The 21,273-nt window shown below is 48.9% G+C and overlaps 1 protein-coding gene across 1 annotated transcript; it reads left to right on the forward strand.

The window, feature by feature from the left end:
• The first annotated feature begins 1,409 nt into the window (after positions 1 to 1,409).
• Positions 1,410 to 21,066, forward strand: SDCBP2 (syndecan binding protein 2). The gene is made up of 9 exons (XM_019972168.2): positions 1,410 to 1,526; positions 11,180 to 11,252; positions 11,905 to 11,974; positions 12,570 to 12,670; positions 17,305 to 17,463; positions 18,244 to 18,419; positions 18,499 to 18,670; positions 20,210 to 20,301; positions 20,507 to 21,066. Exons 2-9 carry the CDS (start codon positions 11,199 to 11,201, stop codon positions 20,559 to 20,561), a joined length of 879 nt encoding a protein of 292 aa, XP_019827727.2. The 5' UTR covers positions 1,410 to 1,526; positions 11,180 to 11,198; the 3' UTR covers positions 20,562 to 21,066.
• The last annotated feature ends 207 nt before the right edge of the window (positions 21,067 to 21,273 follow it).

A 21,273-nucleotide genomic window follows, 5' to 3' on the forward strand; every position in this document is an offset into this window, starting at 1 on the left:
GATATGTTGCCAGAACATTTCCTCATGACTTAAAAAAGAAAATGAGACCATATTTTGTATTTTATTTATAAATATATATTAAAATTATAAATGTTATATATTTATATAATTAAGTTATATAAGTATATACTATTTATTATGTTAAAAACCGGGATACTGTTGAGAGAATTACTGAATTTTTTGGTTTTGTTTTTGGTTCTTTAATAATTTTGCCTTTTCTGAGTTTGCATGGTTTGTGGTTGTAGGTCCATAGTAAATTAAAGCTGTTTTGACTCATAAGAGAACAAACCCACGGTTACCAGAAGGGAAGAATTCAGGGAGAGGACAGCCAGGGAGCCCCAGGATTGACATGCACACACTGTTACATTTGAAATGGATAGCCAACAAGTACACACTGCACAGCGCGGGGAACTCTGCTCACTGCCACGTGGCCTGGATGGAAGATGAGCTGGGAGGAGAACAGCCATATGTGCGTGTACAGCTGAGTCACTCCACTGTGTACCCAAAGCCATCACAACACTGTCAATCAGCTATATTCCAATACAAAATAAAAAGGTGAAAAAATAAAAACCTTACAAAATAAGCCAAAAAAGAAAAAGAAAAAATAAAGCTCTTTTCACCACTCATACATGCACCATAAGATTTGGCCACTGATTTAGATGTAGGAAGTATAAAAGAAGTAGAGATCTTAGATGTGTCTAAGTTTTCTCATTTGTGTTACTAGGTGACTACTGATCACATTTACTAAAATAGGCAATGAAAAATGGAAGCAGTAATTTTGATGAGAAAAAAAGTTATAAAACATATTTCAAACTCCTCTAACTAAAACAATACTGATAAGAAAAACACACTTAATCCTTGTTTTTTCTTAATCACCATCTTTTTAGAACTTTGCGTTTATCTTTGTGTAGTGATGTGGTATAGCAGCCAAGAATACAGACTCTGTATTACAGGATGTAATACAGGACGCCTCATTGCTTCTTTAAATGACATTGATGGCTTTCTGATCTTCCAAAGACGCCTTATTTAACTGACCCTGTGATGTCTGTGATGGGCATTTGGAGATTTCTAGATTTCCCTACTATAAGAAACACAGTGATGGGCCCTGAGACCCCATCCTACTTATTTTCTTATGACGAATCCCCAGAAGAGGAATTGCTAGGTCACAAGGTATGGCCATTTTTAAAGACCCATCAAACTGCCTTCATGTTTAGAGGAGTAGGTGTCCTATCCAAGTCTGATTTCCTCAAGGTCAAGAAGTCTGGTTCATACCCCTCCCCACAGGAGCTGTGAGCCCCTAGCCCCATTTCTACATCCAGACTAAGGCCAAAGGCCTCCTCTGAACCTGCTGACCTCGGGCAGGTTGACCCAGCTGCAGGGACGTACTTGGGCCCATTCCAGGCCCAGGTGAGTCAGCTGACCAGGGAGCCGGAACCCAGCTGGGACAAGGGCCACCACCTTCCAGGGAGGGACCATAGTCCGTCAGCAGTGGCTAGAGAAGGACGAGCAGCAGCACCTGACTACAGGTAAGAGCTGGGCGCAGGGCCCCTTGGCAGGGGGGTTGGAGGGGGCGAAGAGGACACCTGCTCTCACCTGTCTTCTTCTTTCCCTGTTTCGACCCTTCTGGGACTTCCAGGCCTTTTCCTCTCAAGGTGCTTCTCTCTGGCAGTGAAATGTAAACTTTGGAAGAGGGGCTTCTTCTTCTGAGCCCAGCCCTGGGCCAGGTTCAAGGGTAGGTGATCTTTATCCAGACATCACTAGGGCTCCATCCAGGCTCCTTCTGACTGCCTGGGACAGTGATCACAGGGATGGGACCCACACTTTGTTCCTCACAATGGACCCCTGGAAAACCAAAGAGCAACCTCTGCAAGAAACTGAATGCAGGCTTCAGTTTCTGTTACTCACTTCTCTGCCTGAAGCTGTTTCCATCAACAAGCTCCCTACCAAGGAAGGAGAACCTGCTGGGGGCGTGGGCCAGTGGCCTGACCCAAGAACCGGTTTCCTCCTGCGGGGACTCCCACACAGTTGGGGAAACTGAATGAGATCATGGATAAAAGGAGCATGCCTCCACACAGCTAGCCTCAGAAAATGGTGCTTAAGACAGGGCTGCTATGTGCTGGGCAGGCACTGCATGGGCTGTTGTACACAGGGTGGTCCAAACTACTAACAACTGTACCGCCACCACCTCTAGCCCGGGCTCTCTGTTCACTCGCGCTCCCTCTTCTGTCTTCCAAATCAAAGTCCGACCATGTCATTCTGCTGCTCAAAATTCTCCAGTGGCTGGCTCCCATCTCACAAGAGTTTATGCCAAGCCCTCAGCATGACCCTCAGGCCGTAAAGGATCTAGTCTGTCTCACCACCTCTCCACGCTCTGTCCTACTACTTCCCCTCTGAATGACTGACTTCAGTGTCATTGGTCAGACATTCCCCAAACAGAACAGGCACTCACCTTAGGGCCACTGCAGTGGCTGTGCCCTAAGCCTCACTGCTTTTCCTTCCCCATTTAGGCCACTTGTGGCCCCCACCCTCAGCAGTGAGCCTCCTGGGCTTCCAGGCTCTATCCTCCACTCCCTATCACTTCCCTAATCACCTAACTAACACTGCAGACGCACTTATTTATCCAGCCAGGTGACATTCAAAGGCGGGCTTTTCTTTTGTTCCCTGCCTTATTACCGGTACTTAGAACAGTACTGGGACTTAGGTGCTAAGTGAATGTACTGAATGAACAACAGCTAACGATTACTGCGTGCCCTTTATTGTGGTAGTACTTTCTGTACACATCTCAAGAATCTAACCTCCACAACAACTCTGTGATGCAAGTATTGTTATTCATATTACAAAGGAAGAAATGACATGCAGGAGAGACTTGTCCGTGCTTGCTCTCCAGCCAGAGCACATCAGTCTGAACCCATCCTGCCTGCCTCCGAGGTCCTTGCTCTCATTCTGCCTCTCCTGTGCCTGGGTTCAGAAGCATCTGCACTCCTTGAAAGAAGTTCACAGTTTTTCTCCAGCAGGCAGTACAGCCTGAGGGAGGGAGGCGGGTATAAGCTGGTGGCCTAGCAACAGCCTCTTCTTTTCCAACTCACCACATCCCTGGGCTAATTTGGCCTTCCAGGAGCTATTCCTCTGACACTCTAACCCACGCTTCCCTCCTGCACACTGTCTTCTAAAGGATGGATGAGTTGTCCACAGGAACAAGTGGGCGTCCCTTAGTGTCAGCTCTTTGGAACAAAGTGTTCTCATTTCAAAGCCCAAAGATGGGGGCTGGTGACCCCTTTTCAGCCCTGCTGGTCTCTGAGAACCTGATTGCTGCTCAGTTGTGGGAGTTGCTACCACTCAGAATACCACAAAGTACAGAAGCTCAGGGATGGAAATCGTGGAAAATGCAGTGGGAGAACATTTCTCTGGGTGAGCTAGGTTAGATGGGTTCTTTCCTTTCATAGGAGCCAGTTAATTGTAGGAAATCAGCAGCATCGTATTGAGCAAATTCTTCCAGTGTCATTGCAGGAGGCCGCCTTTCCATCTACCTCATCAGGGCACTGTTTTATCTCCCTTTCTAGGCCCAGGGTTTTTCTTCAAAGGTCTTTTTGGAACTTTTTGTCTTCCCCTTGGGTCTGCTTTTCCGTTTCAAGAAACAGTAACTGGACCCTTGCTGTGTGCCAGGGAGTGGGCACAACACTAGGGCTTCAGAAATGAGCAACATTCCTCACCAGAGAGGGAGACAGGCAAACAAATACAGAGTAGTGGAAATCCAACTTAGGAAATGCAGACCTTGCTCACAGTAGGTGCTTAAAAACACTAGTGGAATGAATGATATTAGTAGTGGAATGAATATGAGATTCTGTGGTTTAGAAAAGAGAGACGCTTATTTGTGTTTGGTTTGGGGAATTTGGGGGTAAAATGAGTTCACCAGATGAACAAAGTGGTGGGGGCGGGGGAGATGTGAATGGCATTCAAGACAGCGGGAACAGCATCTGTAAAAGCACAGAGGCTGAACTAGCAAGGTGAGTTACGATCAACAGGAGTCTGGAATGAATGAGATGCAGGGTAAGTGCACAAGAGTGAGGTTATCAGGAGTCAGTGGAGAAGGTACCTGGAGTCAGGTCAGGGAGATTTGAATATCAAGTTGAAGTCGGAGATTTTACTCTGAGGGCAGGAAATGGGTAGGCTGGAGGGCAGGAGTCAAGGCTAACTCCCAGGTTTCTGGCTCCGACCATGGGGTGCATTTGGTGGGGTCACTGTAGAGTGGCAGCAAAGCTGGGAAAAATGAGTTTCAACCAGCGGGAGGCAGTAAAGATCTGGAAGGCGGCTGGACTCCTGGGTCTGGGCCTCCCATCTCTGGAGTAACATACTCCATTCTCCTCCTCTGGAACCTCTATTCTTCACAGTCCAGTCTGTGTCCCCTGGCTTCCTCCGGGAGGCCTTCCCCCTTGCCCCAGGCTTTTATCCTGCACCCCACAGACCCAACTGCCCGAATCTCTAAAAACGAGCAGCGGGTCGTTTTGCTGTGGGAAGTGATCTGCCAGGCCAAGCCCAAGACCCTCACCCCGAGTGGCAGGCCCTCATTCTCGGGTGGGATCCTAGGGTGAATCTTCCTGGGGCGGAGCACCAGGACGGGAAGTCAGGGCAGGACAAGAAACTTGGGAAGGTGACGTCTCAATGGGTGGGAAATACTCGGGGATCCAAGGTGCTTCCGAAACCTACGGGAGCGCTGGAGCTTCCTCTTCCTAAGGAGCAACAGGCAGCCCGGAGCGCAGGCGTGTCAACTTTGCCCTCCTCCCTCCCTCAGCTGCCTCAGAACGGAATCCTATCAGTCAGGGGAGGGTTCAGCCGCACCCGCTCTCCTTCGGGAAGCCGTTAATGGACTCAGGCTCAGGGGTGTGTGGAGTGTAGGGAGACATTCCCATTGAAAGCGCAATTTGATCCGCGTAGCTTCCACACCGGTAAGAGGCGATGCGGAGCCCGATTGAGCCTTTAAATCCCTTATTCTGATGCTCTACCTGATTTTGTGTGTGTGTATGGATGTGGGTGCCAGCCACGAGCGCCTGGAAAAAGCAAGAGGCCGGAGGGATGCTAGGATCCCACCGGACCAACAACCCACAGAGGAGGCTGCCATTTTCCACCCACAGCCGCGGAGCACCCTGGGAACGGCGTGTAGCCGTGCGCAGCCCCGGATGGATTAGACGCATGCGCTCTAGCCGCCGCAGCGCGCCCTAGCGGCCTGGCGGAGTCTTTGCTGTAACCCATAGCAACCAGGGGAGGTCGCCTCTTATTCCGAGCAAAGTTCGGAGCTACAAGAGGGTCAGAATGGGAGTCTTTTGGAGATCTTCGATCAGCGATCGTTGGACAGATTAGGAAACAAGCCCTAGGGACCTGTGGTGCTTTCTCCGGTCCCCCTGTTCACGGAGTTGTGTGCCTGGCTGCTTCCAAAAAGCAGGAAATTGAGGCTGAGGGAGGGGGTAGTTTTGTCCAGAGCGGCTTTTCACCCCCACCTCCTTAGGGGGCATTGCTGTGAACAAAACTAATGTAGGTGATGGAATTCCAGCTGAGCTATTTCAAATCCTAAAAGGTGATGCTGTTAAAGTGCTGCACTGATATGCCTGCAAATGTGGAAAAACTCAACAATGGCCACAGGACTGGAAAAGTTCAGTTTTCATTGCAATCCTAAAGAAGGGCAATACCAAAGAATGTTCAAACCACTGCACAGTTGCACTCATTTCACATGCTAGCACAGTAAGCTCAAAATCCTTCAAGCTAGGCTTCAACAGTATGTGAACTGAGAATTTCCAGATGTACAAGCTGGATTAAGAAAAGGCAGAGGAATTAAAAAGCAGGGACATCACTTTGCTGACAAAGGTCCGTCTAGTCAAAGCTATGGTTTTTCTACTAGTCATGTAGAGATGTGAGAGTTGGACCATAAAGAAGTCTGAACACTGAAGAACTGACGCTTTTGAACTGTGGTGCTAGAGAAGACTCTTGAGAGTCCCTTGGATAGCAGCGATCAAACCTGTCAATCCTAAAGGAAATCAACCCTGAATATTCATTGGAAGGACTGATGCTGAAGCTGACTACTTTGGCCACCTGATGTGAAGAGCTACTCATTGGAAAAGACCCTGATGCTGGGAAAGACTGAGGGCAAGAGGAGAAGGGGCTGACAGAGGATGAGATGGTTGAATGGCATCATCGACTCAATGGACACGCGTTTGAGCAAAATCTGGGAGATAGTGAAGGACAGGGAAGCCCGGCATGCTGCAGTCTGTGCTAAGTCACTTTGATCGTGTCCAACTCTTTGTGACCCTATGGACTGTATCCTGCCAGGCTCCTCTGTTCATGGGATTTCCCAGGCAAGAATACTGGAGTGGGTTGCTGTTTCCTACTTCAGTGAGTCTTCTTGACCCAGGAATTGAACCCATGTCTCTCACGCCTCCTGCACTGGCAAGCAGGTTCTTTACCACTAGCGCCACCTGGGAAGCCCTACGCTACAGTCCATGGAGTTGGGAAGAGTCAGACGTGACTGAGCGACTGAACAGCAACAAGTTGAAAAAAACCCCGCAAAACAGCATGTTGCCCTGTCTGCACTGTAAAGAAGAAATGAGGGCAATGAAAATAGTTTATAATAAAGGAATATGCACTTCACTATGTAAAAGCTCAGACTGGGTTACACCAGATCACGCTTGTACCTAACTTAAAACGAGGGAGTTTGGATTTGTGTGCTCAGATGCTCAGTCGTGTCCCACTCTCTGGGACCCCATGGCCTGTAGCCCGCCAGGCTCCTCTGTCCATGGGATTCCCCCAGCAAGAATGCTGGAGCGGGTTGACATTTCCTCCTCCAGGAGATCTTCCCGACCCAGGGATCCAACCAGGATCGTCTGCTTGTAGGCAGTCTCCTGCATTGGCAGACAGATTCTTTGCCACTAGGACCACCTTGGATTTAATAGATAGTATTCAGCTGAATTTTGCCAAAGTTTATATTTGGCATCTTGAGTCAAAGCTTAAATGTATCTGTATACAGGCGTGGAGTGACTATGACAGCTACAGACACAGACACACACGAGTGTGTTCTGGTGACCTACCCGTGTTGTGGAGAATTGACAATGATTTTTCAGAATGGTGAACAAAACCAAGAATAACTTCCTCAGATAAGCTGGTGTATACATTTCTGGATGATATATTGTATACTAAAACCGGTAAAGTTTCATTGTATTTGTATATAAAACAGGTTATACACAGGTTTTTTTTTTGTTGCTTCCATTAAGGTTGGTGGGATATTGGAAACTTGTGTGGGACAGTTTGTTGTGATGAGCTGTTCTGTGCATTACAAAAGGTCCTGGTCACTACTCCCTGCTTGCTAAATGCTAGTGTCCCCTCAGTCTTGTGACATCCAAGAATGCCCACACAAATTTCCAGTCTGTTTCTTGGAAAACCACTTATCTATTCAGTCAAATAGCAATTTTTGTCGGCATCTGTGTGCTGGGTGCTGTTTCAGTGGGGAGGTGTAGGGTGATGAACAGGACGTAGTCCCTGGCATTCTGAGATGGAGTTCAGAATGAGGGGATACCCAGATAGTAATCGTATAATATGATAAATAACTTGAGAGTAGGTGCAGTACCAGTCAGTTTGGGAACACAGGAAGACCTAGCCAACTAGCCAGGGGTCCCACGGCCTGAAAAAGCCAAGCGGAGAACTTGCATTTGAGCTGAGTCTTCAAAGGCTTGAAAGGCTATGCAGAGAAGGGTGGTGTGCCAAGCAGAGGGATCTGCATAACAAAGAGGTCCAAGGTCGCTGGCACACAATGGACACTCAAATAGTGAGAATGAGTAGATGGATAATTGAATGAGATATGCATATTTCCTGGCAGGGAGCCATTCCCCACTATATTGTGAATTGCTAAAAGGCAGGGAAACACCTGCCTCTTGATTCCACCCAGATCCCTAACCTTGGTTGAGACCCAGAGAAGGTGGCAGTGGTGAAAGTGTCTCAGACCCGGAGGATGGGTTGTGTGATTCCAGCCTGGAAAGGATCTCCAGGAAGTGGATCTCAGATTCTGCTTGCCCAGAAGGCAGCTGCTACAGATATAAAAGCTCTGCTACTTCAGTGTTTGAAAAAGCAGGGCAGGGATGCCTCTTATTTTCACATCTGTAGCTCATGTGTGATCCAGGGCGTGTTTTTGGTGGGTGGTACCTTCTGAGGACTGTCCCAAGATCCAAGTCTCCTGGAGTGTGTGCACAGAAGGGAAGACCACAGGCGAAGGGGCCTCTCCCCTCAGCTGATTTAAAGCAGGTCAGAGCCGGTCTCCCTCTCCCCATTGGACCATCCCTGTCTCCTTGAGATGGTCATTTCTGCCCCAAAGACCAGGTGAGGGCAAAGATCTGGAACTGCCTGCCCCCAGGAACCAAGCGGGCAGTGTGAGCCAGCTGGATGGGTACTTTGGGAAACAAGAGGTGTGTGCAACCTCATCTAAGGGCAGGCTGTGACTCCGGCCTGGCTGAGTGTTGCTTGTGTATGATTCCTGCTCTTGCATTGCCAAGTATTTTGTGTTTTTTTTTTTTTTTTTCCTATACAAGATAGAAGTGGAGAATTCTATATTTCCAGATTTTAAAATGTTGACACTAACTCAAACGAAAACAGAAAAAACAAGCCAGTGAAAGGCAAACAAAGCCTGTTTGGGCCCTCACATCTTCCATCCTAGGAAGGTGCACGTTCATAGGACATTAGCGCTTTACTCTACAAGGAGAAACGTGGAAGCCCAGGCGGAATGCATTGCTTCTGGAAATATTGAGTTGATGTCCACGCTAGGGGCTGGTTGATGTCCACAATAAATTAGAAGGTCCAGTTTCTGCCCATTTGGAACTCCCAATAGGTAGATCAAGAGGCAGCTTCAGAGTAGTGAATGATCAACAGACTAAGAACATGAGCTGGGAGAGGAGGCGAGTGTGGGGCAGGGGGAGCACAAATCAAGGCAAGTTTCCTGAAGAGCCCTCTGATATGGAACACAGAAAATAATTGGAAGTTAGCCAGGTGGGGAGCAGAGTGGGTAGAAAGGTATGCCAGACAGAGGGCATAATAATACACGCAAAGGCCTGGGGACACGAGGAAGTTCAGTTAATTCAAGGATCTAAAAGTAGCTCATTGTGGCTGAAGCTGAGGGTGCGGGTTGGGAGAAAGACGTGTAGAAAGAAAGAAAGCGGGAGAATTAGGCAGGGGGTGCAAGCAAATGTCTATTGGGACTCAGGGCCAATGAGTAAATCGGTCTTGATGTAAGAGACAACAGAGGCTGAGGGAGTCTGGGGCGCCCGGGAGTTGGCTGCGACTCAGATGTAGCCACTCAGCGGTGGTCCAGGGTTGCTAGAGTGTCCTGTTTTTCAGGAGCAGTGTGAAGCTAGATTATTAAGTGCCGAGTCTCGAGTTCTGCATTTAAGCTTTTAACTTTGAATGTATAAAGTCCTTGGCAAGGTCAAACAACATCTGTTTGCATCTGGCCTGTGAGCCACTGGTTCCAATCTCTGGAGGAATCATAAAGGGCACGTGGACTGGATTCTGAGAGTGGCGGAGCCACTAGGGGTGCTTTAATCAGGGGCATGGCATTCCAGGCTCACACAGAAAGGACCTGTTGGCTGGAGAACAGCAGTCGAGTTGACTCACTGGAGATGTTGTGATTCCTGCAGAAGAGCGGGGAGATGGAGGAGGACAGCGTGAGGATTAGTGATGGGATGTGAGGATAATAGGGTGTGATGGCAGACTAGAAGGGATGGTGTGTGTACGGGGTCGTTGGGGAGGCTTAAAGTTGATAAGTGTCAAGGCAGCAGGTGCAGAGGAAGGACAAGGAAGAGTCATGGAGGAAGATGACCTTGACCCCTGGGGATCACTCCGGCGAGATGCCCAGAGATTCTGGACCTGGTCCAGGAATGTGGGCCCAGTGCAGTGAATAGGACCCCCTGGATCGCCAGGAACTGCAGGTCAGGTGGGAAGACACACTGAGGACAACTGAAGAGCCCGGGACCGGAGGCCGGTCCGCAGTCCCTGCTGAGGGCAGGGCCCTGGGTGGGGGCAGCGGTGACCTCACTGTCTCAGGAGCCAGGGCGGGAGGGTGGGGTAGGAGCTTCCAGCTGACGAGGACTGGCCCAGCAAAGGCCGGTAGATGTGACAGAGCCAGTGTGTTAGTGGGTAAATGGTGAAGAATCCAGAAGGACAAACTGCTCCTTGCTCACATTTCATCTAGGGAGGAAATAAAGCTTTTCTGAGGGTAATTTCTTTGAATTTCTTTGGGTACCTTGCTCCAAGGTCCTTCTGGTTCTCCCCCCGATAGGTAGGAAGGTTTTTAATAAATGTTTATGGTCCCCCATCATTTCTTTATCCCTCTGAACAATACTCTGCTGAGCATATAAACTCTTACTCTTACAGTTTGTGTGCATGTTTTTAAGAGTTTCCATTGGCCTTCATCATGATCAAGATCAAGACTCACCAGTGAAGCCGGAAATGGCAGTAGGGGCTCAAATGCCCAGAGATGGAGAGGGGTGTGGGGGGGCAGGGGAGGAATTATAAGGTGCCTGCTGCCTGTTTTAATATGAAGTCCCCAACCGCTTGACACTGGACTGAGCCCCAAGTAGTTGTGGGAAGATGCTGCACAAACCCCTAATGCTGGCCGGGTATACAGTAGGTGCTCACTCTGCACCAACTGGACCGGGTTTAGGTCTTGAGCGATAAGATCTTGTAAGGCTTTCTGACCTTTGAAACATGGCAGGGAAGGACATGGTTCCCCAGTCCTACTTTGCCTGGTGAGCATGTCCTGGGTGACCCCTGGGTCCAGGTTCTAAAGCCCAGAGTCAGCTGAACACGGTGGGGTGGGATTTTGTAGGAGTGGAGAACATGGGCTTGGGAACCAGACTCTGGCTCAATCCCAGCTCCTGCATTTCTAAAATGGGGATAATAATACCTATTATATAACTGGTATAATATATTATATTATTATATAATATATAAGTATATAATAATAGAATATATAATATATAACAATATATGCTATATATGATATATATAATATGTATTATATATAATCATGTAATAGTAGTATAATAATAATACTACCCGTCCTGACGTCTTTCTCATCCTGAGAGTGCTGGGTGGCACGTGTCTGTGCCTCCGCTCGCCCCTCAGCACCCGGCTCTGTTGTGCCCTGCAGGGTGTTCCAAGGAGCAGCCATGGCCACCCTGTACCCATCTCTGGAGGACCTGAAGGTGGACCAGGCCATGCAGGTAAACTGCCAGGCTATTAGCCTGGGTCCCCTGCTGAGGCTTCGGGATTACTCCAGGGTAGCTAAGGGAGGCTTGTCTTGGATCAAGGTTGGAGGCCCCTGGGAGTTCCTTATTGGCCCCAAGGCATGCGGGTCCCCAGTGCGGGGCCTGCTGGGCAGAGCAGGTGTTCAGAGGGCAGTGGGATCACAGCAGGTGGAGAAGACGAGCAGCTGCAGACAGGCCTATGTCTGGTGCCCGCTCGGTCCCAGTGCTTCCTCCACTGGGGTTCGTGCAGACCCCATGCCCTAGGGCAAGCTTCCAGGGTAAACCCTGTGGCCGTGGTGTTTGGCCTACTCAGCCCCCAGAAGCCCTTTCCTCCTTCCATCCTACATGAGGTCTTAGTGGGTTTTGAGAACTGGGGGCTTTTTGACTGATAATTACCTTGGCCACTGCAGGTAGTAAATGAGTTGTGACATTCAGTGGGTTGCAGGCCCTTGGGAGAACCTCCCTCCTGAGGCATGGAGGTGTGCGAAGCCACATTTATTGAAGGGTTGGATACCCACTCAGGCCACGAGCATACCTATCGCCCTGACCCCCAGCCTCAGGGAGCCCCAAGCTCCAAGGGCTCTGGGGTTCTGACCACAGCTGAGCGGCACTCCCCTTCCATCCCCAGGCCCAGGCCAAAGCCGTACCCAGGATGCCTGCTCTGCCAGTACGGGGAAAAGGGGACTCCCAGCCTCCACGTGAGTGATGGGGATGGGGTGCTTCCGGCCGAGAGTGACTTCTGCTGGCCATTTCCGAGAGCCTGCCTCTTGCCTGCCACCGAGCCATGGGCACTGTGTACAGTTGTCCCCTCTACTTTGAGGGGGACGCTGAAAAGCTGTGACCTTGTGAGGGGCCTGACATCCCTGACTTAGGGCCACCAAGGAAGGCTGCACAAGGAGACCAGGATGTATGCAGTGGCCCTGGGCCTGCTCTGGCTATCTTGACTGGTGAGCTCAGGCCCAACCCCTCTCCTCACCGTGCAGTTTCCCAGAGCTGCCTTTGGGTCAGCTGGTGCCAAATAAAGGTAACTGAGCTGAACACCAAAGTGATCCGTGAGGGGCTCTGTGTCCCAGGCTGCTCCCAGACCATCTGAGGGGAGGACCCACATTGCCAGCGAGTGTTCCCAGGGCTGCAGAGCCATCTCAAGAATATACTGCATTCTTGGGAGTAAACAGCATCACGGACCCTTTTGTTTCTTAACAAAGATGAGTGATCACTTGGGAGCCAGGCAGGTGTGGCCAAGCTCATGGCCAGAATAACATCTTTCTCTTCTCCCCCTTCCCTTCCCACCAGTTTTGTATCCTAACCTGGCAGAATTGGAAAACTATATGGGTCTTTCCCTCTCCAGCCAAGAAGTCCAGCAGAGCCTGCCTCAGACTCCAGAAAGTGCCAGTGTAGGTATTTGTCTCTTGCCTGATGCGGGCCCTCCTTCCTCGGTCTTGCCATTTAAACAGATTTGAATCACCTCTCTCTGTAGCATCCCTGAGGCTCTGTTTCTTGATGACACGTTTCATTTTGAACCTTCATGAGAAGTGCCGTGGGGTTTCATGGTTTCCTGCAGGCCTTGGGGCTAGAGGGCCACTGCCTGCCCTTTGACCTCTGACCTGCTGGCCTGAGCCTGCTAGATGAGAAGGGAGGACATTAAACCTGGCGTGAGCCTGGGTGCTTCTAATGAGGGGGTGCCTGTGACTTGGGAGCAGCTGCACGGTTAGGCAGAGCCTGTGAGGAGGAGCTTGTCAGCCCCAAGTCCCCACATGAAAAAATAATGCTTAACTCTTGCTCTCTATGACTTCAGGGAGCAAAAAAAAAAAAAAAAAAAATCATAACATAGAAATATTCACTCCTGAAAATATATTCACTTATAGAATCAGTCCCAAAACTGTCTACCCATCAGCTTCAACATTCCTGGGTGGTTCATTGCGCTGGTCCAGTGCAAATCGACTGCAAAGTGCAAATACAAATCTTGGTAATGCCGTGGGATTTCATGAAATTGATAGAAGTGACGATGAGAGCTGCCACACTGACAAATGAGGATTTCACAGGAGAAACCAGCAAGGATGAGGACATGTAGGATCCTGAGCAAAGCTGGTGACACCCTGGAGTGGTTTTCCAAAATGACGCCCTTGACAGTCATGTAGGGGAGCACACACAGGAAGCAAAGTAGGTCACATTGTCCATTTTAATCCATTGATTGATCTCTCTTTGGTCAATAGCCCAGACAACCTAAATTTGATGGGAAAAAAAAAAAAAGACGACAGATAATGCACTTTCATAATTAAAATTTTTAATTATTTTAAGTTTTTCTTTTTAAATAGTCGGAGATTCAGTCAGGAAGTTGCCAAGACAAGAGAAGTCCCTTGTACTCTTCACTCAGTTTTCCATTTTATGTAACTACTATAAGGTCAAAACCAGGCATGTTACATCAGTACAATGCGTCTAAGGTTCTGTGTGTTTTTATCACCTGCAGCCACCAGCACAATCAAGATACAGAACTACATCATCACACAGAAGTCTGTGTCATGCTGCCCCTTTATGATCACGCCCAGCCTCCCCTTCAGCATCCTCAGCCCCTTGGCAGTCACTGGCATGTTTTTGTCCCTATAATTTTATCATTTTAGAAGGTTATGTAAGTGAAGTCACATGGTGTGTGACCTTTTCAGATGGGCTCTTTCCACTCAGCATTGTGCCCTGGAGATCCTTCCAGGCTGTCGCCTGTTTCAACAGTTCATTCTTTTTTATTGCAGGATTGCGTTCCATGGTGTGGCTATAGCTCAGTTTGTTTAACCTCTCGAGGGACATTTTGGTTGTTTCCAGTTTTTGTCTATTATAAACTAAGATATTACAGATGTTTGTGTACAGATTTTTGTACAGACATAAGTTTTCGTTTCTCTGGGATAAACGCCCAGGAGTACAATTCCTATGTAGTGTAATACATGTATGGCTAATTTTTTTTAGAAAGAAACTGCCAAACAATTTTCAGAGTGGCTGTATTATTTTATTTTCCTGCCAACAACGCATGAGTGTTTTGTTGGCACATCTTTGCCAGCATTTGATATTATCACTATTTTAAGTTTTACTCATGGTAGGTGTGTGGTGTTGCCTTATCGTGGTTTTTATTTGCACTTTCCTAATGGAGAAGGAAATGACAACCCACTCCAGTATTCTTGCCTGGAGAATCCCAGGGATGGGGGAGCCTGGTGGGCTGCCGTCTATGGGGTCGCACAGAGTCAGACACGACTGAAGTGACTTAGCAGCAGCAGCAGCAATGGCTAGTGATGTTGAACATCTTTTCACGTGGTTATTTACCAGCTGTATAGTCTTTTTGATAAAATGTTTTCATATATTTTGCTTATTTTCTAAATGGATTATTTTTTTAAGTCAACTTTTGAGACCTTATTCTAAAGTCCTTTGTCATTTGATTTGTAAATATTTTTCTCCCGCTGTGTAACTTCTCCTTTCATTGTATTAAAAGAGTTTATTGGAGAACAAAAAGTTTTCAATTTTTTTTTTTTTTTTTTTCGTGACCCATTTGCCAGTATTAACCCACTGAGTCATGAATTCTTTTTTTTTTTTTTCAGAAAATAGTGCACTTTATTATTTTTTTTTTTTTATTTTTAAACTTTACATAATTGTATTAGTTTTGCCAAATATCAAAATGAATCCACCACAGGTATACATGTGTTCCCCATCCCGAACCCTCCTCCCTCCTCCCTCCCCATACCATCCCTCTGGGCCGTCCCAGTGCACCAGCCCCAAGCATCCAGCATCGTGCATCGAACCTGGACTGGCACCTCGTTTCCTACATGATATTTTACATGTTTCATTGCCATTCTCCCAAATCTTCCCACCCTCTCCCTCTCCCACAGAGTCCATAAGACTGTTCTATACATCAGTGTCTCTTTTGCTGTCTCGTACACCGGGTTATTGTTACCATCTTTCTAAATTCCATATATATGCGTTAGTATACTGTATTTATGTTTTTCCTTCTGGCTTACTTCAAAAGTTTTCAATTTTGATGAGGTTCAATTTATTGATTTTTTTCTTTGTGGATCATGACTTGGTGTCCTAAGAAACTTGACTGAGCTCTAGGTTCTGAAAAATTTTCCCTTTTACTTCTAAAACTCTTATAATTTTTTGTTTAAATTTATGATTGAACTTGAGTCAGTCTTTGCATAAGGCATGAGGTCACGATTCATATTTTGCTTATGGATGTTCAGTTGCTCCCATGCCATTTGTTGAAGAAGAAGACTCTTCTGTCTTCACTAAATTGTTCTCACACCTCTGTTAGGAAGCAGTTGCCTCTACTTGTGTGAGGCTATTTCTGGATATTCTCTATTCTGCTCCAAAGGTCTGTCTCTCCCCAGTACCACACTATCTTGATTACTGTAGCTATATAGAAAGTTTGGAAATCTGGTAGAGTGATTTCTCCTGTTTTTTACTTTTTTGTCAGACTAGTTTTAGCTATTCTAGTTCCTTTGTGTTTTCATGAAGTTTAGATTAACCTTGCTTCTATCTACAAAACATAGAGACTGTGATAGGAAATGCATTAAATATGTATATCACTTTGTGGACAGCTGACAGCTTCATCTAGTTTTTCTGATCCATCAATACAAAATATCTCTTTATTTATTTAGACCATTGATTAGGCTTCCCCAATAGCTCAGTTGGTAAAGAATCTGCCTGCAATGCAGGAGACCCCGGGTTGATTCCTGGGTCAGGAAGATCCGCTGGAGAAGAGAAAGGCTACCCACTCCAGTATTTGTGGGCTTCCTTTGTGGCTCAGCTGGTAAGGAATCTGCCTACAATACAGGAGGCCTGGGTTCAATCCCTGGGTTGGGAACATCCCCTGGAGAAGGGAAAGGCTACTCACTCCAGTATTCTGGCCTGGAGAATTCATCCATGGGGTGAAAGGAGTCAGACCAGGCTGAGCGACTTTCACTTTCAAACTCACAATACATTATATTAAAAAAACAGTAATGAGTACTCAAAATTTCTCTTTTTAATAACTTCACTATTTTCTACTAATATCTATCCTACTAAGGTTATTTCCGTTTTTATCTAAATGTAGAAATATATGATGATGTGATGAGAATTCCATGGACTGTATATTCCATGGGAGTCGGACACGACTGAGCGACTTTCATTTCACTTCACTTCACTTCTTTGATCTCTTTTATCCGTGTTTTGTCATTTCCAGCATACAATTCTTGTATATGTTTTATTAGCTCCACACCTAAGTATTTCTTTTTTTTTTTTTTTAGCGATTGTAAGTGGTATTGTATTTTTAATTTCAGTTTCCACGTATTCATTGTGAGTATATAGAAGTACAATTGATTTTTTTGGTATGCATTGGTCTTGTGTCCTGTGACCTTGTTAAATTCACTTATGAGTTCTAGGAGTTTATCTGTAGATTCTTTGGAATTTTCTAGTAAAGCATCATCTCATCTGAAAATAGGGACCATTTTATATTTTCTCTTCCAATCTATATGTCTTTTATTTCCTTCCCTTGCCTTATTATCTGGCTAGTTCTTCCATTACTGTATTTAACAGTAGTGGTGGGAGTGGACATCTTTGCCTTGTTCCAGATCTTTTTTGGGGGGCGGGGATAGTATTCACTCATCTTGATACTTCTGACATAATTTTTTTTAAGACAGAAATCAGCTTGAGCTCCTTTACCCCCTCACTGTTCACTATTTTCTGTGAATTTTTTTTATTTTTAAGTGGATTTTAAAACGTTCTTCTGACATCAAGTTGTCTTGGAAAATGAGGACCCTTTTTCTATAATACATACCTGTCCTCCCGTCTCTATTTTCCTGGCTGTGTTTTTTTGGTGTGTGGACTTTGACGCCCCCTAGTGGCTTCATGGCGCCATGTGTCCTCCTGCCCGCAAGAGGTGTGTGTGGTCTGCGGTGGGCTGGAGCTCAGGGTCCACCCCGTTCTCTTTTCCCAATCCCTGCTCCCACGCCTGGACCCTTGAGGCACGAGGCCCCACGGCGCTGGCTGACCTCTGCTCCCCTGTGGTCTGCAGGCAGCGGTCTCGGGTCCCTCGCCGGGCCAGGTGGTGGCGCCGGTGTCCGGGAACAGCCTGGGCGCGCTGCGTGCGGAGATCAAGCCCGGTGTGCGCGAGATCCACCTATGCAAGGACGAGCGTGGCAAGACGGGGCTGCGGCTGCAGGCCATCGACAAGGTGGGGCTGGGGTCAGGCGGGAGGGGAGGGGCCCCGCGGAACGCAGAGAGAGAGCTCGCGTGCTGGACTGCGCCTGCCCGCGGCCCGAGCTGCCCGCGGGAGCCAAGGCTCACCTGAGCCCTAGCCAAGCTCGTCCTCTCCATCCCCCCCCCATAAGGCACTAGGGCTTGCTCTGGGTTGTGCCAGGGACCCTCCACTTGCCCTTCCTGGGACTTCATGCCTCCTTGCTCCCCACTCAGAGGGATCTGGCTTCTGGGAGGCTTTCTGAAGACAGTGGAAGGTGAGGGGTGTGGGGGTGTTGGTTCAGATGCCAGCCTGAGAGGCCTTGTAATCTGGTGACTGGGGATGCAGCCACTAGTTGGAATTCCTGAAAGCGTTAGTTGCTCAGTCATGTCCAACTCTTTGCGATCTCATGTACTGTAGCCCGCCAGGCTCCTCTGTCTAAGGAATTCTCTAGGCAAGAATACTGGAGTGGGTAGCCATGCCCTTCTCCAGAAGATCTTCCCAAGCCAGGGATTGACCAAGTCTCCTGCATTGCAGGCAGATTCTTTATCATCTGAGATACCGGGAAAACTCCTGAATTCCTGACTCCGTTGCTTCCTAGCTGTGTGGCCCGTTTCCTCACCAGGAAAATGGGGTACCCTGTATGTTGCTATACAGAGCTGCGGTCCCAGGGCCCAGCAGGCTCTGAGAAGATCAGGAGGCAAACAGCAGTGCAGGAGGAGGCGCCTGGGCTCAGGGTGGGCTGGGGGAACTGAATGCCGGGCTCACCTCCTCCAGGGGATCTTCGTGCAGCTGGTCCAGGCCAACACCCCTGCATCCTTGGTGGGGCTGCGCTTTGGGGACCAGATTCTGCAGATTGATGGACGCGACTGTGCTGGGTGGAGCACGGACAAAGCCCACCAGGTGGTGAAGAAGGCATCGGCCGAGAAGATTGTCATAATCGTTCGGGACAGGTGAGCACCCGGGTCCCAGGAGCCTGTCTGTCTGCCCTTGGTTATGTCCCAGGCCCAGCTCACTGTCCCTCCCTGCCAGGCCGTTCCAGCGGACCATCACCATGCACAAGGACAGCACAGGCCACGTCGGCTTCGTCATCAAGAAGGGGAAGATCATCTCTTTGGTCAAAGGGAGTTCCGCGGCCCGTAATGGGCTCCTCACCAACCACTATGTGTGTGAGGTGAATGGGCAAAACGTCATCGGGCTGAAGGTGAGCAAGGCGGAGCATGGCTCCATCCCAGGACCTCAGGGACTGGGAGATCGAGAGGTGGTGGGAAGGTTCGTGTCTGTGGGTGGGCTGCTGCGCTCGCCCCAGCTTCAGATCCTCATCCTAAGGCTGCTGCAGGGATTCAATGAGACAAAGGTACGAGAGCTCCGAGCACAGTGCAGACACTAAGTGCTCAGTAAATACTCGCTGATGTTACTTACTCATGAAGGCCAGAGGTGTGACAACAGGTGGTGGTGGTGATGACGTGTGTCAGGAAATGGGTGTCCGGGGTGGGGGTGAGGGGCTCCTGGCTGCACGGTCTATTCTGTGTGATATTTCTGTTTGTATCCCGGATCATGTTCACTAATAGGAATATTTTAGGAAATGGCTCTTCAGAAGCCCATTTCCTACCTCTTTCTTCTCCCCAACAGTGTGTGTGTGTGGTGAGTTTTATCTTTAAATACAAGAAGGAGCAAATGGTCTAGGGCCAGTGCTGTGACATAGACTGGGGGACAAGGTGGGTGCCTTCGGGGAATGGACCCCAGAAGAGGTTGAGTCACATGGCTTCTGGTCCCTGGAAAAACGAGAGTGGTTTATCCTGATTGATGCCACCAGGACTGAGAGCCGTTCTTAATTCCAGTTGTGATTTAGAGTGAGGGTCCCCCCCGCTCCAGCATCCAGGGCTTTGGGGCTCACAGGCAGGTGGAGGTGGCCTGGGGGGTTTGCCATCTCACCCCACAGATGACACAGTCTTGTGAGCCACTCCCCCTCCCTCATAAGGGCCATCTCCAGGTCCCTCCTGTCACACATCTTCTCCCCTATGCCTGACCATCTAGTCGCATCTGGCATATCTTCTCCCATTGATCCTGGCACAGCTAGGAAAACACACAGCCAAGTCAGAGATCTGTGCAAAGTAAAGGTCACGGTCTCCAAGTAAGGGCCAGAGGCTCGTCTCTTAGCATTCGGCTTTGGGCTGTACGGCACACTCTGTGTAGGTGCTTCTCGTGTCTTGTTCTCCCCATGATCTGAACGGCTTCTGCAGGCCTTTCTTTTTACTGGTCAACCAGATGTAAGAGGAAGAGGTACCCCACGGCCTCAGCTCAGGCTGACAGGAGCCCAGAGAAGAGGGTGGGTGGGTGTGCCTACTGTCCCCCCTTGTCCCCACTGCAGCGTGGTTCTCTTTCTGCTTTGGGGTCAGAATCCCGGTGTGACTGGGGCCCGGGAGACGGCATACTCGTGTGGTTGGTGGGATTCCCGGGGCTCTTTGGGGGAAGTCATGTCTGTGAGGCTGTTTGGTGTCAGGCCCACACAGGCCCTCGAGGTGAGGGTAGGAGAGGTGAGTCCATTTTACTGAGAGAGCCTCAGATGGGAGGCCCACATTCTTGCTTGAGCTGGGGGCCTGCCACCCTCACTCAAGGGGCAACCTATTCCCTACCGTCACTGTCAGTGGTGGACTCCAGCAGGGCCACGCTGACCACTTCACAGAGGTGCCTCATTGTTGCCCCTGGCCCCCAAGGTGACTGTCACTCGCCTCTTCTCCAGGACAAAGAAGTCACAGAGATTCTGGCCACCGCCGGGAACGTCATCACCCTGACCATCATCCCCACCGTCATCTACGAGCACATGGTCAAAAAGTAAGGCTGACCCCCCCCACCCCCTGGCCCCCCTCTCCTCCGGCCGCCCCCCTCCCCCACCCTGCGGAACCCCCCCCTCCCCTCTCCTCACCTCCTGGCCACCGCCTTCTGGTAACTTGGGGTGAGGCAAGGGAGGCACAGGTTTTTGGGAGAAGGGGGAGAAGGTGCTGCCAGTTTTGGCGAATGTCCTTGTTGCTGTATCTAGGTTGTCCCCGACTCTGCTGCACCACACCATGGACCACTCTATCCCTGACGTCTGAGGCCACGGGACAGCAGCTCAGCCCTGTCACCCTCCTGCCAGAAAGGGAAAGTCTGTGCCTGCGAAGGCGTGCTGCCTGGGGGCGGGGCCGTCTCCAGGGGGCGGGGTCTTCTCAAGGGGGCGTGTTCCGGGCGGGGCGACATGGCATCCTGTGCGCCTGTCATTTACATACACTGGCCTTGTTGGAGTCTCAGCCACTCAACTGGGCTAAGGCCGGGACAGGGCCCACAGGCGGCCATTCTCTGTGCTGATTTAAATGCTTGGCACGTCGGCAGGCCGGCTAAACACTTCCTAAAGTTGCAGCTGGGTCCCTTTCAAATTTTTGCCTCTACCAGTAAAACAGTTCCATGTTTTGAGAACACAAATACATTTTTTTTTTTTTTTTGGTTAAGAATTGTTTCTTTTTCCTTTACTTGTTCTTTGTCACAAACTGTATAGAGTTATAACCCTTCACTGTCTTTTGAATAAAGATTTGATTTTAAATAAAATCCCTTCCTTGAAAGTAATTGATATTCCAGAATCCTCAGTCCCATGACGCACCAGTGTTGGTTGTCTTTTAAGCAGTGGTGAGACCGAGGCCTTTTCTATGTGTTGCCTTTGACAGCATGGCTTGGCTTGGCTTGGCCAGCGTCACATGCTGCCTGTTGGTGTGAGGCTGGGATGGCTGGGTGGTGATGGGGGACAGTGTGGGCTCTGGAGGGGGGCACTGGCTT

Source organism: Bos indicus, chromosome 13 (genome assembly GCF_029378745.1).
Source record: "Bos indicus isolate NIAB-ARS_2022 breed Sahiwal x Tharparkar chromosome 13, NIAB-ARS_B.indTharparkar_mat_pri_1.0, whole genome shotgun sequence".
NCBI lineage: Eukaryota > Metazoa > Chordata > Mammalia > Artiodactyla > Bovidae > Bos > Bos indicus.

Coding starts and splice junctions, on each gene's coding strand:
- SDCBP2 (XM_019972168.2), top strand. CDS start 11,199: ATGGCCACCCTGTACCCATCTCTGGAGGACCTGAAGGTGGACCAGGCC. Junction 12,671..17,304: donor AGACTCCAGAAAGTGCCAGT/GTAGGTATTTGT, acceptor TGTGGTCTGCAG/GCAGCGGTCTCGGGTCCCTC. Junction 17,464..18,243: donor GGCTGCAGGCCATCGACAAG/GTGGGGCTGGGG, acceptor CACCTCCTCCAG/GGGATCTTCGTGCAGCTGGT.